The sequence below is a fragment of the Rhopalosiphum maidis genome, chromosome 3, assembly GCF_003676215.2.
Source record: "Rhopalosiphum maidis isolate BTI-1 chromosome 3, ASM367621v3, whole genome shotgun sequence".
Lineage (NCBI taxonomy): Eukaryota > Metazoa > Arthropoda > Insecta > Hemiptera > Aphididae > Rhopalosiphum > Rhopalosiphum maidis.
The window spans coordinates 31,613,866-31,634,714 of NC_040879.1; the positions used below are offsets into that span (position 1 = coordinate 31,613,866).

At 31.6% G+C, this 20,849-nt stretch overlaps 1 protein-coding gene across 1 annotated transcript in view; it reads left to right on the plus strand.

Annotated features, from left to right (window-relative positions):
* LOC113555941 (homeotic protein distal-less-like) overlaps window positions 1-20,849 on the plus strand; it is a 105,860-nt gene that overhangs the window by 13,587 nt on the left and 71,424 nt on the right. Inside the window, exon 2 of the mRNA XM_026960577.1 lies at window positions 6,279-6,466. Within this exon, the coding sequence (XP_026816378.1) occupies window positions 6,279-6,466 (188 nt within the window). The remainder of the gene's footprint in view (window positions 1-6,278; window positions 6,467-20,849) is intronic.

Consider the following 20,849-nt stretch of genomic DNA (forward strand, 5'->3'; position numbering starts at 1 on the left):
TATTTTTTTTCACACTCCACGTACGTGACGATTGGCCCTCCTACTCCGAAGACTACGAAAACGAAGCCGACGACGACGACGATGTGAAGTCGAAGGCGCGTCCGTCAAACCGCAACGGCGGCGACGGCGGTTGTGGTGGCTTTATAAAAAAAAATGTAATAATAATAATAATAATAAATAAATAAACGAAGAAAAAAAATCCGACTATTTTGTCGGTTCGCACGTCGTTCCGCCGTCGGAAGAGTATACATATATAATATACGGACGTTTTGCTTTCGTGCAACCAAAAAAAAGGTTCCTATATACATAATATTTTCTTGTGGATTCACACACACACACACACACACACACACACACACACACACACACACACACACACACACACATAAACCGTCCAAACCTATATTGATTTTTGAAACACAATGGCTGCTCCGTCGCCACTTTTATATGTATGTATAGGCGTATGTATAGACGACGTATTTTCACTTTTGTACAAGACTACGTAGTCTTTTATAACATTTAAATTCATTATTCATCAATATAATATACGTGTGTATATAATAAATATACTAAGGCCGGGAGTTACTTACTTTCATTGGTGAGTTCAAATGTTATGAAGTTTGAAGTTATTTTTCCGTTTACCTATATTATATACCGATTTTACACATCAAAAATCGTACCAACTAATTATAATTTAACAAGAAAGCCCTACAATTTTACGACGTACCTAAGACGTGGCAATGAGGTAGTGACCGTATGAAAAAGTTTCTTATAGTCATCCATAAATATTTTTATCTCCGTTTAGATGTATATTTGTTTGGAATTAGAATATATAATTACGTTTTTATCAGTTTTTCTTATAATTCGATTGCAGACAACGATTAACTCGGTCGTCGATTGATTCTAGATGAACTTTATAGAATAATGATGAAGCTATATTAATTATTAACCAATAACTGATATACACATTTTCAATAAAGATTTGCGAAAAAAAAGAAAAATTATTTATATTATTATAGTTAGTTTTCATCGTGGTTTTAATAGAACCGTTATAATAATAATAATAATTTTTATTTACGGAAATACATTCCAATTACAATAAAATAATTTGGCATATTATAAACATTCAAGGATTATATAAAATACATACATATAGCTTATAATTATTAAATATATACTAGTTCAAAAATATAAAATGTTATTATACATAATAGATTGTAAATAGATAAAATAATAATATATCAAGTCAATTAAAATTATAAAAAAATTAACTAGCCAAATAAACCTACTGTCGTATTATGTTACATATATATGATTGCTATGCGTATAGTATAGAAACAACAGTGTCAATGTTAATAACAATCAAATTATAAATAAAAATTGTTTTTTAAAACTAACTTAAGTTTTTTTAATATATACATATATGTTAATAATGCATAAACCTTATAAAAAATATATTTAAAATTACTAATAATAAGCAAAAAATATGCATTTATATAGTACAATAATATGTACAAGTTTGCAGCCCTAATTTTTTTTTAACGAATATATACATATTTTATAAGCAGTTGAATGCACGTCGCGTGAATTTCATATAGATGATCACCAATTACCATAATGACGCTGTTTAATACCCAATAGGTCGTAAATTTAAAATAGTATGCACCATGTCGTAATGGTGATAATTAACACGAACGGACGATTTGATTTAATTTGAAATTAAAACGATTTAATATATTGCAGGACGATTAGTTAAACTGTTATGTATTTCAGTTATGATTTAATAATCATATGTGTTTTCCGACTAGTGTATTATAACTATATATAATACATAACGTAATTACATAATGAAAATTCAAATTGAATGATGATAAAATACAGAAAAAAGAGACGACTGTTATACTGCTGGCAGTTTCGAGGACTGCAGCCCCTCCCCCCAACCAACTCTATACTATACAGCCTAAAAACTTATTTGAGGTTTAAGAAAAAAATGAATTATTTTCTACACATATTTTGTAGGTGAGTGATATACGATTAATTTTCACAGTGTTTAGCTGAAAGTTAACACTCAGGAGAATATATACTATGAAAAGCGTCTATAATGTAGGTATATACATATTTAATTATTAATTTGTCCGTGAGACTATTTATAATTTGTTCATTCTTTCAATGAGACAATGACAATATTACTGTGATTATTTATTTTTTTTTTTTGAAAGAACGCAATGTAATAATATTTTTTGTGTTTCTTTTTTTTTGTTACAACGCCTTCAAAACAGCGTGTAAAGTTTTTACATTGAGAATCATAAGACAAAATGCACTGTAGCCTGTAGGTATAGTCACGACATCATTGCAGACGTCCTAGTCGAGTGACACGATCGTTATAAATAACTAAAAAATAAAAATGCATTTCTAAATTTCTAATTAAGTTCAACACAAAATATTATATACCTACATCACTGGTTTATAAGTGCGTATTGCAAAGTTGAATAATCTTAATAAATTTAAAAATTAAAATTAAATCAAAAAATATAATTCATCATCTAATCTCAAAGTAATTTTAACCATCTAACCACAACAATATATTCGAAGTCAATTGAAGTAAAATTCTCTAGTATATATAGTATAACTTATTATCTCGTAATAATATTTATAATACTATGAGTTATAAGACTTTTACTTAAACGTATCATAGGCGTATAATGTAGTCTTAAAATTATAGTTTTCAATAGAGTCTTGTAAAACAAATTGATACATCGGTATAGATCATACGTTACACCAGTGCCAAAACATTATACGAGAGAAAAATATAAACGTATAATATAATATAATTAGGTTGCAGCGAAATTTGTAGTTATTATAATCATAACTATACTTATTGAATGTTGACAGCAAAGTAATTCGTTAAAGTCGTTTTGAATAGGTTAGGTTAGGTTAGGTATACCATCTTTATTTATTACATTCATTACACCTACTATTACTACTATTATTGAAATACAGGTTAGGATGTAAGCGCATCATAATGGAATAATAATATGATATATATCTATATTGTAACTTAATTAAAATTAACAAACTTAAACATTTCAACCCGTCAACGTCGTCCAACTAGTCCACTTATACACACATCACAACACTTGCCATCTTTACGGTGTATCTGATGTCATATATTATGGCATGTGTTATTTAAATATATTTAAAACGTCTTGTCGTGTTTTTTTTTAACTATGGATAATGATGTTAGTGTTAATGATGATGCAATTTTTCTTCACAGAGATTCGATTTTTTTTGTGTTCATTGTTCAGTCGTAATAAATTATTATTACTATAACAAAGTAAAAGTACTGTGTATTGTACACGCGTTCAAACCAGGATTATACATTTGTTATTAACAGCGTGCAGTGTCGTTTAGGGAACCAGACGATTTATTTGGCGAAGGAATAAGATTGGAAATAGTTTTAAAAATGCGTCAAGGCATGACCAAAAAGATACGAATCGATCGACGATAACGTGAGGTATTTTGTATGCCGTATAAGGTATATAACAGGGGCGGCAAAACGGTCGATTGTGGACAATTTTAAAGTTGATCATGTTAGAATTTATTTTTAGAGCCATGCGCACTACTATTAATTAGAGGTTGTAAAGAAACAAATTGTCGATAAGTTTTATTGAACAATTTTCTATGGAAATCGATCCTCAAAGGTGAAGTATATTTTTTGTAGATCGTGACCAAAGAAAGTTTAGCTTTCCCTGGTACATAATTATATTATAAGTATATATAGGTAGTACCTACTTAGTATACAAATACCACCTACCCCTGATAAGTGTTATACATATATATTAATAAGCTATACAAAATAGGAGTTACATGATGATATAATTTTTAATTTAAATACAATTTCAGTGTAAAATTGTCAAATCCTCCAGGTACTGATAGATAGTTCTAGGTCATAACTTACCCACCCCATAATATACGATCTACATTCTACAGGATCAATTTTTTGTATAAAATAAGTAAATAAGTAGATACCATCATGCATATTAAATATTAATGCATATAGAGGTAAATCAAAAACCAAAAAAAAAAAATTGTAATAGTATATAAAAAACAAAGATGAGACGAGTTTTATAGTTGAATTTTTCCGTAGCATAATATATTATATTAAACATAGATATAATATTATAATATTATTGCATTATCCTGTATTCGCGTGTTATACGATATCATTATAACTCATTGTAAATACGCAACATTCAACCGAGCCTTGACTTCTATTTAATACTCTCTACCCTTTCGATAACAAAAATGTAATTGTTATTATCGTCCGCGTGTATAATTTACATATAACGTCCGATAATAATATACGTATATATCATATTACGTGGTCGTAAAAACATGTATACGAATATAAATCGTATAAGATCACCGATGTGCTTGAATCGCAGGTCACACACGTGATAGCACATCATATACGTTCGAGTACGTCGGTCTTTTGACTGTATTCAAATGTGTTGATAATAAAAATCCTAGAAAACCTTATGGATACTGCCGTTGCAGTCGCGATTGTTGAGGTCAACATGGTATCGTGACAGTAATTTAATTTTTATTTTCGACAAGTCGTTTAAATTTTTATTATATTATATATGATAATAATAATCTATAGCCTTTGTCACACACATACGCACAAATTGAAAGATTATTTTTCTATCACGATTGAGTTTGGTTTTTTTTTTATTACTTGTAATACATTAATTATTATCACGTATAATATATGCTCTATTATTGCCTGCTGATTAGGATACAATACGATATTATTATGCTCTATTGAAAATATAAACTTAAAATAATGACATATATTATATATAATATAGGTAATATAATATTAGATATGTGTATTATAGTTTATTTTTATATTATTTTTTATTGCCCCAGGACCCTATAACGTTGTGATATCACTCAACGATGCGATTGTAGAAGCCAACCGAGATCAAATTCAATTATCGAAACGACTTCGTGTTAAAAATATTATCTGCGGGATTTTTACGGATTTTTGTGTCTACATTGTAATACATCAACTAATATATTATAGTATAAAAATATATACTATTATTTTATAAAATATACAAAAACATTATTTTTAATTTATATCATAAAAGTTGCGAGATAAAAATAAAAAAAACTACAATTCTCTAAATATGCGCATACAACACCTATATGGCTATACATATTACATTTTAACGATTATAACAAAATACTTAGGTATATAGAATTGTATTGTTTATTTTTACATTCCGTATTTTCGTTATTTTCGCATTCGTATAGTGTAAATAGTACTTTTCAAAAGTAGTGAATATATGGATGGCTGTCAATATAACTTATAACACCAGACTACAATTTCCCATACATATAATATATTTATAAACTGTTTGAAGGGGAGCATACAGTTTTTATGCAGACAAATAAAAAAGTAGAACTTAGGGTTGTAAACGCTTGGGGTGAATATTACGGTGTAGATGAGGTGGTGACCTGCTGCAGGTGAGCAAACGGCGAGTATGTTTTTCATTTTCCTGCGACAGTCATTCGTCCTATTCATACATGTATATAAAAGGTGCGGCCAAACGAAGTAAAAGGGTAAAAACAATAATAGTTGCGAAAATAATTACATTATTATACTTAGGTACCCTAAAACAGTTTCATCCGAATTTCCAATTACTACATGATAATTTCAAATTAAAATGGTTCCTGTTTGTACCTATATGTGTTAGGTAACTCGCACACAGACCCAGTGCCACACTCACAGTTATTGACATATTGTGTACATAGTAGTGTTTATTGTTTTTATAATAGCTTGTGTGTACCATATGCCCATTTATTATTAGACGCACAAGAAAAGTGTAAACGAAAGTTAAAACTAAACAAAAACGACCCCATGACGTTTTGTTACTGAACTACTATTTTAACAGCTTCAGAAAATTTGTGAATCATTATAACTGCATGTGGAATAACCAATTATTATATCTACATATTTTTAAACATAAAATGCTATATAAGTTCGTCAATAAACTCCCGTTTAATTTACAAGCAAATTAAACCTATAATTATCTGTGTAATATATTATACATTATTATATATTACTATGATAAGGGCTTCGTATTTTATAATAATCGAGATGCAAAGCTTTTTACATTTCTGTTTATTTCCCAAATATATGTTTAAAATGCAATTACGCATACATAGTGGATAACGTATTAAGTATTAATTTGTATTGTGCATTTCAGAAAAATGTGGTATCGCAGAAGATGGCAGTCTCAGGGTAAATGGGAAAGGAAAGAAAATGAGGAAGCCTAGAACTATTTATTCAAGCTTACAATTGCAACAGCTCAATAGACGTTTCCAGAGGACTCAATACCTAGCACTACCCGAACGAGCTGAACTTGCCGCATCCTTAGGACTTACTCAAACTCAAGTAAGTCTTTGTTATTAATATTTTTCAATTTCTTTTTATTATTATTATTTCGAAACTTGGTATAGCCGTATATAGTTTAATTTAAAATTAATTATGAACATATATAATAAATTATTATTAATATTATTTTATTTTATAAATCAAATAACAGTAGGTGTATACACAATTTAACTATATTTAAAAAAAAATATGTATTAACTTTAGAACATAGGTATAATTAATCGATTAATATTTTTAAAAATCATTATGATTTTAATTAAACGTGTATCGTATAGTGTTTACCGTTTAAACACATTTATTTCTAAACGTACTTAAGGGTTTGCCGGAGGAGAATATTATTTTCATTGCCCTTCCCATCACCCTGTATAAATTAGTCGTAAATATTACATATTAATATTCATACGTCTAGTTTATAGGTACTTAATAAAAATTCTTAATAATTATAAATATAATACACGTACAGTGATAGTAAATACACACTTTAATGTATAGAGCACAAATAATCTAGTAGAATTAAATAAATATACATATTGTGATATCATAATATAATAATATACATTTAGTATATAAATTTTTTTTTAATGTTAGTGTTAAAATAAATAATAATAATAACTATATTTAAATTCAAATACTTGAATATACATAATAATATAGTTTTTGCACTGTTTAAGTCTTAAACACATATTATGTATTATATATTAACAGGTATATTTTTAAATTATATATAGTATTAATTAATTTTACTGTAGATATATTAAATAAATATTTTATAAATTATTACGATATTTGATCGTATTAAATTAGGAATATAATTTATTATAATCACTATAGTCTAATATTTGTTTATACATATTAAGGCATATAGCGATGTAAGATAGAGTGTATTATATTATTTAATAAGTTTATATAATAAATATGTGAAAAAATTATACTTAAAAAAAGTAATTTCTTAATCCTACTGTTATTATACAAATAAATATTTTATTCATAAATTTACATTTTTTTTTTTTAGACTATATAGAATTGTATACTATATACCAATAACTTATACGGCTATACTCTATCCGAACTACACCAAGGATCTTTTACATACAATTTACGATTAATCAAAGCGAGTTAAATTAATAAATTGTAAAAAATGTTATTTTGAAATAATAACATACCTTCTATAGTCTGTATATTAATTACAAATTAGTAGTTTTAAATAAATGGATGTGTTAAATACTTGGAAATATAAGTTTCAAAAACATACCATTTTAATAACAGTATATATGTAGATTGTAGATATTATTAAACATCATACAACAAATATTTCATCATTAATTCAAAATCTGAGATATATCCAAGTCGATACATTATGTTTTACTGTAATTATTATTGTTAATAATAATGTGATAAATATAAGTATGCATTTAAGCGACGACTACCGTGTTGTTGTTCTACTTTTTTGAAATGATACACATTTTATTAGTTTTAAGTCAACAATCGGGCTGCAATAGGCATGTGGTATATTTTGTATACTATATACGTCTGTACGTAAAATACGGTGTGGATTAACAATACGTTTCAAGCGGCAGAATTGGGTGTATAGTCCGATTGTAATATTAGATTACAAAGCTGTGTCTCCTGAGTGTATACATATAATATTGAAATCAAACACGCCCATTACGGATATTTCTACCTATATAGGTTTTAAAATTCTTTTGGAATGAGATAAAACGGTACGCGGAGTTATCATGCAAACCATCTCCACACACGCTGCAGCTGTAGGAGAATAAAAAGGGAAAAATACTACTTCGGCTGTCGCGATCGCAGTCGTGTGTGGGTAGTTGCGGGTTAATGATAAATTATTATGTAAGACCTAGATAAACCGTATACGCACTATTATTATATTATTATTCCGTGTTTATGTTTTCCATTTACCTATGTACAGCAAACGTTTCGTCCGGTGGTTAAGTGTCATGTGTGTGTGTGTGTGTGCGTGAGTAAAACTATAAAATACAATAAATTTATTGTCTCACTGAAGTTGGCGTCGGAGGTGGTGTATAATATCCCATAACAGATAATGTTGAAGAAGAAACACAAGCCCACATTATGTATAAACATCTTTATTTTAACGTTAATATTATTAATTATTATGAGTAAGTAAATAGAAATTAAATCGTTACTGTCGCCACAGTTGTAGAAGTGCGATAATTGGCATAGCTTTTTGAAATTCGTTTGATCGATTCAAACGCGTTTTTTAACACTAGCGTTTAGTTGAAACTAGTAGATTTGATGTGATGTATAAAAAAAGAAATATAATCTACCTATTTATAATTGTTTTAACTGTTAAACTAGTTAGTCAATAAAGCTTCTAAATCACTATAATTTTTCCAATTAATTTAAAAAAATCCTTCAGTTAAAATAAAAAATAAATTTTATTTTATTTGTTTAATGCATCATCTTTTACATAATTCCGAAATTTTCTTATAAAATTAGTAATGGTAATTAAGTAGGTATATAATAATAACAGTGTATAAGAACTTATGTAATAAAAATATAACAGTCAACCGACGTTAAAAACAATTTTTTTTTAGAATAATTATTGTGGTTTTTTTTATGCCATACGGCTGATGCCTTTTATTCGCAGTGAAATGACTATTTCGGCGTATTCGCGTATGAGTATATTAGAGTATTGATTATCGTTCGTCTAGGTATAAAATATACGTTCGTGCACAATCGGACGTACGAGAAAACGGAGTCACGTAAAAACTATGGGAGAGGTTAGAGTTTCAGAGTTAAAATTTCGTTGCCTACTCTTCAAAAAAGATGGCTATATAGTATATCCGTCTTGCATATATATTTGTTAAGGGGTGGTTTCATGGATGTACACATCGCGTATTTAATATCGAAAAATAAAAGCGTCGAATACCAGAGAATTCGTTGCTGGGAAATCGTCGGTGGAAAAAAGAACGATTTTTTTTCGGTCTCATCATTATATAGAGGTATAGAGCAGCTACACGGAACGCGAGCGTTTTCCCCAAGGCAAGTCAAAACATGGTTGGGCTGCGGTGGCGGAGGAGGCGTAGGCGCAGCGCGGCATGGTTCGTCGTGGTTCGTGGTGCCGCCGCTGACAAGAAAAAAAAATAAATAAAAAACGTATTTCTAGACGACGGCACGATTATGTTTTATTGTGTATGTATATTTATATATATATATATATATGATATTGCAGCGCTCCGTCGCGCTTACGTGACTACGAGAATTTCAAGGATACGAATTCGATATGCCGATATTTGTGACGCAAGAAACGAGAGCGTAAATATATACTTGGTATATACCAACCTGCGTGTAAACCCAACCTGAGTATACTCATATATATATATATATATACCTACATAGGTATGATGCATATATATTAAGCAGGTTCGAAAATGATGGCTCGCCGGCGACAGCGACGAGAGAACGAAGAAACTAACGTATTATAAATATATATATATACATAAGGGTAGGGATTTGAAACGGTATACCTCGTTCAAATATACGATACAATGTGTGCACGGAAAAATCGGAATTTCCTTCCGATCCGTTCCGATACAATAGAGACGTGTCGAATTATTCCTTTGATATTTTGCCGATAAACGTCTGAGATGTAGACGGGGGGGGATTGAAAAAAATGCCTCCGCCCATTGTCCCACGAAAGGTCTCCCTCACTCACGCCCGCCAGTCTTCCACCCAGCCACAAGTTCGGTGGGTCCATCGTGTTCATTCAACCGTGCAGTGTACGACGACGACGGTCGTTAAAGATCGACAGATGAAAAATAATATATATATATATGTATATAATGACGAAAAAAATCTCTCTTTCACGCGAATCCGCGTCGAAGACGAGAGAACGGATGACGATATCTACCTGTGTTTGTACCTATATATAGTTGTGGCATTATTCGTGTGTATACACATGCGCCACCAAAAACTTGGAAAGCGATTCATCGCCACAGCAAAACACACAACGCGCGCTCGGCTTTCTCTCTTCGAATATCGTGATACTTATATACCAGGTATATTATGTTTTCGCGTCTTCCAAAAATGAAAATTATAAAAATTATTAACCATCACCGACCTACCCAGTGCGGGTATAAAATATTGTAATTCATTCATCTGTATAATTTTTACGCATTTTGACATATATTATATACATATACTTCATATAGTAAGTAGACGGTACATAGGTAGGTACTGCAGCGTATAATACGGGATCGTAATTTCAATATTCATTATCGTTTATAAGGTTTTTTTTTTTTATAGTATTTTTGAATGCGTGTATACGCCGTATACATATACTATGTAATATAAACACTGTATTTAAAAACAATATTAGTAGAAAACTATAGTGTCATATAATAACTCAACCGGCGCTGTCTATGTATAGACTATAATAATGTACTAGTGGTATAGCGGTAAAGAGTTCGACAAGACGTTTTCATTTTTTGAGTATCGATACTTCGGCTTTATTTCAATTGTTATATGGGTAAAACAACAATAATTATTATAATAACAATAATACACGATGTAAGTGATGCCATTAGGTATATTACAATATATATACAGGAGGTGTTCGCGTGCCACCGTAACGTCGATGGTGGAGGTGTAAATTATGTAAGTTATATATATATATAAGTTATTATAAATAATAATAATCATAATATTTTGTGAATGTGTGTGTGTGTGTGTGTGTGAGAGAGAGAGAGAGTGGTACACGCGGCATTGCGTGAGAGGCGTAACCACCGCTCGCGGAAGTCGTGCCGCACCGACTGGAGGGTATGGAGTGAGGGTTGAAAGTTCGATTTTTTACCCTGTGATACTACATATGTAGAAGTATACAAGTGCCACGCCCGCTACCTACCAACCCTACCGATTCGCTCGTTGATAGCGCGTGCGCCGTACGCCTGTACATATATATACAAGCCTGTGTTTTCGCCCAAAAAGTAATAATAATAATAATAAAAGCAATATTACTGCGTAGGTACCTATTTGTGTATTATAGTAATATATATTTATAAATTCGCGTTCATTTTCCTTGTAGACGACGATGAAACTACTTATAAATACACCTCCTAAATATTATATTACACCTATGATGATGAAATTTTTGTATCTCGGCATATTGCGAATCGTTATGTGATATTAAATGTGTAAAATAAAACTTAGTATAGGTTAGGTCGGTCGTCGTTGTAATGTGGCGTATTTTTGTGATATCAAGTTTCATTCTCCTGAACCGAGGGTGTGTATGATGTATCATATTTACTTATTTTTATTTTACATTTCCTTAGTCTACGTATTGTAAATTTAAAAAGCTTTACGTTTTTACCCAATATACGTTTTGTGTTTTCGACTAATTCAAATAACAAGGAAGAACGAACGTTTTCTTACAAATTATATGGTTTTTTGTGTGTGTGTGTGTGTGTGTGTGTGTGTGTGTGTAGGAGGGAGTATAAATCAATTGTTTTATTATTATACATTCTGAAACGAAAGTAAAAATACATGACGTTTTGATTGCTAACGAGCATGTGCAAGTGATAACCATTTATTATATTAAACAAACGAACAAAGTATAATACAATGTACTACTATAATATACTATATTTTTGGTAAATTATTGTTTAGCGCGCGCAATGATGATATCCGCAAACTGTTGCGGTAATTATAACAACATCGTTGCTGGTCGCGATTTCAGCGTCCAGTTCATTCACACACGGACGTGCTCGCGTGTCGTTGTGAAAATAATATATTATAGTTTTTTACGTATTGATAGGTACCTCCTACCGTATATCGAAGAACTTACTCGTTCCTCCCCTCCTCCACCTACCCTATACCGGTTCTCAACCCCATCACATCGCCGTGCGTGTTTACCGATTTACTGTTAAAATATTTAACGCCAATCGGACGCGTGTACGTGTGTATGCATATAATATAATATTGTTTATATGAGTGAGCGCACAAAGCGAACCTATTGTAAATACTATAGGTACGATAAAATAAAAAATGGGCCGCCACTGACAGACGACGACACAACGATACCGCACGAAATCCGAATAATATAATGGCGGCGGCCCGATTGCCGTTGTTATACGTTTATGGAATAATATTATAATAATATTAAAATACGAAACGAAAACACATTAATCGATTGGGTGCGTTCGCATATTATATTATTATTATTTTACGGTTTTTTCTTTCAATTTTTTACGACATACGACGACGTGAATAGTATAATAGTTCAATCGAAATATACGCACGGTTATTATAATATATTGTTGTACGGTTATGCCGTGTGTGCCCTTTCAGCGGCTATGGCGACGGCGGCGGGGGTGCTAATTGCCGTTTTCCTTTGACGGACTGAAAACTAAACAGTCTTATTATTATTATTTTTAATTACGGCGCGTAATTGTTGGGTAATAAATAATAGGTAATAGATTTTTTGTTTTTTTTTTCTTTTGTATATAACTATTTACAAAACGTAATTTTTTCTATATCGTTTATAACTTAATTATTTTTAAGCACCTAGGTATAATAATATACGCGTCATGTTATACTTAAGTTTTGGCTGACGTTTAAAGGTAGGTATATATTATAGTGGCGTAATTAATATTTAAACACTCAATTATTTAAAACCGTTAATTTAATAATTATTATACTCGTGAACCTATTGTCATAAAAAAAACTCAATATAACTTTTAACTCCGATACCTATTAATTATATTATAATCTAACATTATCTACATGTATATTGCAGTACCTTTATGTATATACAACGACGTACGATATTTTTAATTTAATATTAATGACGTGATGATGTGTAACACGTACGGCGGTAAATGTCTTGATTGCGTTATAGAGATAAATTAATAATACTTTTTTTTTTTTTGATAAGTAGGCACATAATACAGGTATTACTATTACGTTATCATACACGATTTCAGATGATTGAAAACGCTCCTCATAATAAACCTGATGTATTCCACTCGGCGTACACAGATTCATACACACAAAAAATTCTCTGTAGATGATAGTATTGTAAATAATAACGATAATAGTTACCTACCTACACTTATAATGTTTTTTTTTTCTTTAACAGACACGCAGTTCATTAATTTTATTTATTTACAAACGACTTTTATTGTGTAATAACGACGTTGAGTACAACAGTATACCGTCAGTACCTAGCTATATTAACTTTAGTTTACCTACGAATTTTCGTTATTATTTTTTTGCAAAATTGAATCCATTTTTAATTATTATTCGGTACCTACCGAATAATATAATAGTATCATGATTTATTATATATAATTCGTTCGTGTGAAATTGATCGTTTTACGCGAATCGATGAACCATACATTATATTATAGTATTATAGCTATGAAATGTAAACCTATAAAATATTTCGTGACGCGCATCACCATCGTCATGTATATCATGATATAATATCATCTGTATTATACGTTATTATGATAGTAAATAAACAAGTTGTTCCAGAATTTTCCATTGTTCAAACTATGTTTCTATATAATAGTATAATGGAGAAAGACGATTTGGCTCTGAATCTACTGAATCCCTTCAGACATCAGTATCGATATAACCATATTATTATATAGATCGCAATCGAGATATATAATAATATTATATCGATACATGCACCGGCTGTGAATCGTGTACGATGCTCGTGATATTATAATATTATTGTTATAACTTATATATATATATATATATATATTATTCCATCGCGCAGTAGTAAGTAATAACGACGACAATGATGATATTAATATAATAGCGCGCTTGCAGTGTGTATCGTGTATCGTCATCCGAGTGCATAATATATATATATCTACTGTAGTACTTTTGTGGCCATTCAGTCTGAACCTCTTGTGTGTATATTATACACAAACATATATGTATATATAGAGTATCTGTAGTAAGCAGTTATAGTAATAGGTATAGGTCAGGTATATAAAACAGTTTAACATGATGTATATAACTGCTCGGTCGTAGTCGTCGGTTGGCTTAGCGTTTGTACAAATTGCATTTAACTCGTTTGTATATAATGTACATTTAATAAGGTATACCTTATAACCGATACTTCTGTATGTGTAACTCGCCTCTTGCGCATGTTTGAACATATATAATATCGGTATATAGTTCTATATGTGTATGTATGCGTATATATAATATACGAATCGGATAACGTGACAGCACTGCAGTGACGTGTTGAAACTTTTGATTTTCTCGATGCGACAAGGGAGGTTGGATTCGAGTTTTTTTATTCTTTCGTCAATTTAATGGTCTGCCTTTATTGATGCAGGAGACGCCGTTTTTTTCTGCACACATTTTCTCGACGTCAAGTCATAGTGATGGAAATATATTATACGACAGAATTCGACGACCCCCCTCGCTGCTGCCACACAATGAATACATCGGAACTATCGTTGTGTACATTACTTCACTTCAATCATAAATGGATAGTTAATCGTCGTTCGCACGAAAAAAAACAATATATAATGTAATGTTATGTACTTAAAAAATATAATATGATATATTATTATTATTGCACACTTTAATAATATAGTCCCGATATGCGGCGGACGAAGTACGACATGATCTATACATGTAATTATAATATACATCCATCGATATTATAATACATATTATACACTCACTTCGGTATAGAAAAAATAAAAATATATGATAAATACTGCTTCGATGCGAACCATAATGTACTATATAAAGACATTTCGGGATTATATAAGATAGATTGTAGCGAATTTTGAGGGGAAAAAAATTCGAGATTTATTAGACATTATATACCTATATGTTATCATGCGTTCGCATAAGACCCCGGGGGCATGGCGTCGGATAGGCCGGATTTTTTTTCCTGTATAGAGTTGATGAGGGGGGCGAGTTTGACGTGGTCTGTTATTATCGGCTCGACTGCTAAGCTGCAGAGGCAGAGTACATATACATAATATAACTTCTTTCGATCCGAATTGGTGTACACAGCTGTAACATTTATATATATATATATGTGCTGCCGCCGTATCATCTCGCGTGGCGATGGAGATTTATCGCACGCGATCATGCGACCGATCGCTATAATTTATGTATAATATACATATTATTATAACGTATATATAAAATATACGGATTTATGTTATATTATTATTAATATACATATATATTCAGATAACTACGCTAGAAAACGACCAAATTGCTTTGCGTGTGGCACAGAACGTATAGTATAAATATATTATTATATTATAGGAACGACTTGAATTTTTCGTCGTCAGGTTAGGTGTACTGCAGACGAGGTACCTACATATACAGTTAGGTACTCACGATCATATAGTGTATGTATATATTTTTTTTTTTTTTGTTCCAAAGAATCGAACGGACTACATAATATAATACACGCCCCATATGCGCATTAATAATATTCCTATATATATGATGTATTTGTAAGTATATAATATATACATCCAAACTGATACTATATAAATCAGTGACTATATACATATATACATGCATGCGATGGCGTTGGCGCGTAGGTACCTGCCTATACCCGTGCAGTACCTACACGTATATGATGTGCATCATGCGCGCGAGTGTAGATATATCTATAATATACAGATTATCATTATTCAGATTTGTATTAGGTATTACAGTCGGTTTATGCGAAACACGTTTGTTCGGAGGCTGAACATCGTCGTCGTCGTCATCGTCGCTCGCATATACCTATTATATATATTGTATATATATGTACAGTGGATAACAAAGAAAAAAATAACTTTAAATAAAAAAAACTCTACGACTCTTTTGGCTAAATTGCAGCTACTCGTGTTTACCGCGTCATGTTAAGTAAAAAATATGATCGAACACAATTTATATTTTATAATATATTATAATGCGGTCTCCCGACGCCGCGCGTCGTGTTATTATTACCTGTACATATATTAGATATTATGTACAGGTAGTATAGCCCCAGTAGTAAACACGATGTATATCATTTAACGCGCGTTTAATAATACGTTAAATTATACATTATGTACACCGAGTACTACCTGCAGCTTCTATGTAATGCCTGCGTTTTCAGAGACGAATTCCTCAAAAGAAAAAACCGACCATTCGCTACGGCCGCGGGCGTTTCGCCGTTAAATATTTTCAAACAACATTCCGAAGCTTTCGGTCCGATCAATAGTATTGAAATTGTAAAAAAAAAAAAAAAATGATAAAAAATAAATCGTTCAAATTTTTTTCCAATAATTTTTTTTTAGAAACACTCGATTTCTCGGACTCCAAGCCGCGCGTGGTGATGTATATATACACGCGTTTGCGTGCACTGCGTTCGCGTACATTTGCGGCAGTAACTACCTATATTCTTGAAAACGCGATGTGCTCGAAACATGAAAAACTGGATAAAAACGGCGTGTACAAATGTTATTGAAACGTGTGTGTGTGTGTGTGTGTGTGTGTGTGTGTGTGTGTCTAATGTACAGATGTGCGCGTGAGTGTCTGCGTTTGTGTGTGTAGGTGTGTATGAGTTGTGCGTACGTGTGCGTGCGTGAGCATACGTAGTACAACTTTTTTTTATCATTATTATTATTATTATTTCGTCGGAAACCACATAACGTGCTTGGAGAAGAAAAAAAATCAAAAAAATCTGGCAACCTTGCCGTGGCGGCCGTGTGTACCTATATAATAATAGTATATATAGGTACGCGCCGTGCGGCAGAGGAAAGACGACTTCGACGACGACGACTACGACGACTATAATATGACCACGACGACCGCGACCGCGACGAAGACGAAGACGACGATGTCGACGACGGCGACGTCGCTGCAGCGTGTTATAGGCGTCACTGAAACAATTTTTACTCTAGGCCAAAGGGGGCGTAACGCACGAACATATAATATTTTACTTCAACAAGTGCGCGGGAGAGAACCGCCTCCAGTACCATTGCGCTGTGGCTTATAATATTATTATTATACTCTCAAGTCCCCTGTGCTGCAGCAATGACCGTATAGATATAACACACACACACACACACATATATATATATATTATAACCTTGCCGTGTATCCGTGCGTTTTTTTTTTCTTCGCCTGAACCGTCTTCTTGGTAAATATAAAAAATAATAATAGTACCGCCTAGGTTACCGCTCATGTTCAAAAACATCAGATACCCTTGTATATTATAATACCCGTGCTGGTGTCGTAACCAAACTATATATTATAATATACACCACGACTTTCACGGACGAGTTCGGTCTTGTATGCACGTCGAATTGCCGCGATCGACATCATTCGATATTTTTTCGTACCCAATGATAATATCGCGTCATCGCAAAATACATTATCATACCGAGTGTGTGCGCGATCATCGTTCCGGTCGTCCGAATCTATGAAGACTTTACTACACCTTCAAATGTGATCGAAGCAAGCGAATTCATATACATCGTATAAAGCGCGTGTTTATATAAATATATTCCATTTCATTTAGCGTACATATATATATAACATATATGTATATATTATATAGGTGCACACAACACACATTTCGCCGACCGTACAATATACGTTGTGGGATGTCCTAATTAGGATTTTTATAATTAGTAAAACGTCGATGTTCAAACCACGTCGGTGTGTACGTGTATGCGCCCGTACGCATGTGTGTGTGTAAACGTATGTATAAATATATATATATGTATATGTATACAACCCGTCCCTCCCCCTTCGAACATGCGTTCCAGCGACGATCATTACGAGTATATACAACACACCGCCTGCCCATATAGATACAGGTTATCCACATGCAAGGCCGTACACTTATATACATATTATATACACGAGAGTGAGTGTGTGTATGTGAACGACAACGTATATTCGGTTTTCAGAATCCATCAAATCAAAATGTGACGTATATACATCATATTATATACGGCGTGGTATTACCTGCGGTTCGTGATCTCGATTTTGGGAGAGAAAAAAAAATCATTAAAATAAATATACTCGTCATTTCACGAGAACCGCATCAGCTTAAAAATAATTTAACAACAAAAGACGTTTCGGAAACGAAAGTATAATAATATGATAATGTAGGCACATATTGTATGTTTAATTTGTTTAAATTAAATCGTCGCTTGAAAACATTGGTGCGCTGTGAAAACATCGTGTCCTTTATTATGTTTATATATTACACCAAGTTAAAAAAATTTATGTTTTATTAGCGGACTAGAGTTCACTATACGAACTTATAAGTTTTGAGCACTTATTTATGGCTCCACGCGTCCGGCGGGTAAAGATTGTAGACAATTTTTCTGGGCCATCAATTTAAGAACATCGTTGGTAAAATCATTACATTTTTAATCGAAATTTCTCAAAAAAAAAAATGTCTTGTTCGTATCATTTAGTTAAATCGTTTAGATTATACGTTAATGTTTAAATTATCATTTGCATTTGTCAAAAATTTTGAAATTAAAAAAAATTCTAATGCCATCATTATAATAGTATCGTCAAAAGCTCTACAAGACAATAATAATATTATTATACACAGAACATTGAAACTCTCGACTGTTTCGAATGTAAGAATACGAATTAATTTCACAGCTGCCGCCGCAGCGGATGCTCTTATTAACGGGCTAGACGATATAATAAGTATACCATAACACGATAACACACGCACATTTTGCATGAATTGTCAATCCCTCAAATACTCTCTGTAACAATGACAAAATATTAGTCTATATCACTATGATAATTACTATCATATGTAGCGAAATATATTATCACGAAAATGATATAAGTACTTACTACCTAGATATACGTACGGCGCACATGTGCCGCGAGCGCACGTCGACCTTAAGAAAGCGAGCCTAACCTATTATAATAATATAATGGAAGTAAACGCGTGCTCGTGTGTGCTTGTGTGCAGTGCTGCGCCGACCATAACTCGTCGATAATTACCGGTGTTTCGTTAACTATATATATATATACAATAATTTAATATATTTAATACAATTTTGTGTGTATATGTGTTCGTATAATTGTGACATTAAAATATTGTATTTTTTGGTTTTAAACGATGTGCCCATTATGCATCGCGAGTTTCGTGAATATATATATGTAATATTACGTATGGTATATATAGAATCTATGTAACGACCGCGCGAGTACGGTGTTAGATTATAACAAAATAATATTATTATACTTAGGCGCGGTAAACAATTTACTTTATAATGATATATACAATATACGTACTTAGCTATATATGAACGGTCATAGTATTATCATATTTTATTGTTAATGCAAGTCCGGCCAAAACCTGCCGTTCGAATAATAAGTCATATACCCACGATCTAAGTTTTTATACGCGTTAAATAGTTTATATAATTATCAAATATAATCTCATTGAGAGATATTAGGTATGTAATATAATATTATTATGATAAGTTCTGATTTAGTTCTTTAGATAGTAACCGATTAATTTCAAATGTTTATAAAGTAATAATATTTTAATGTATGTGTATATAGTTAAAAATATTTCATAGTTGTGTTTTAAAACAGCTTTCTTCAAGAAGTCATACTTATTGCAATATAAATACTTAAATCAGATTATCTCAAATCTTATTAAAACATAAATACATCAAAAACTGGCATTCATTCATTTTGAAAGGATGAAAACAAAAGTCCGAGTGCAGATTAATCTTGTATACGGTTCAATCATTGTATTATAATATTACTAAAATGTGCGTACGTGAATCATAACGTGTACGTGTAATAATTAATAATTAACTAATAACTAATAAACAACAACGTAATCGATTGTGGAGATGTATGTAACATACAATTTATTCTACTGCCTATCAAGTGTACCTTTTTTTAAAGATTATAGTAGAAATAACACTATAATATAACGTAACTATATTAACTTTATTTTATTAGTATTATTTTGTTTTCAACTCTTCAGACTGGGCGGCGCGAGACGGTTATAAACGGCACAGTTTTAATAATTAAAACCCGAATGTAATTAACATAACTCGTTCACGTTTTTACATTCAACAGGCGTGTATGCAAATATAATAGCGCGGAATAATGATTTGTAACACTCGTGTCTTGGAAATTTTATCTTATCGTAATATCAAGCGATGTTGTCGTCCACGCGCGATTTCGAACGAACCTACATAATATCTTCGTTAATAATAATAATAATAATAATAATAATAATAATAGGGAGGAGTACCTAAGTATAATCGTCGATGTACTACGTATATGTACGGTTTTATATACCTTTTCGGGACTTTTCGGGACAATCATCTACTCGCTTGTTCTCCCCCATCGTGTACTTTTTATT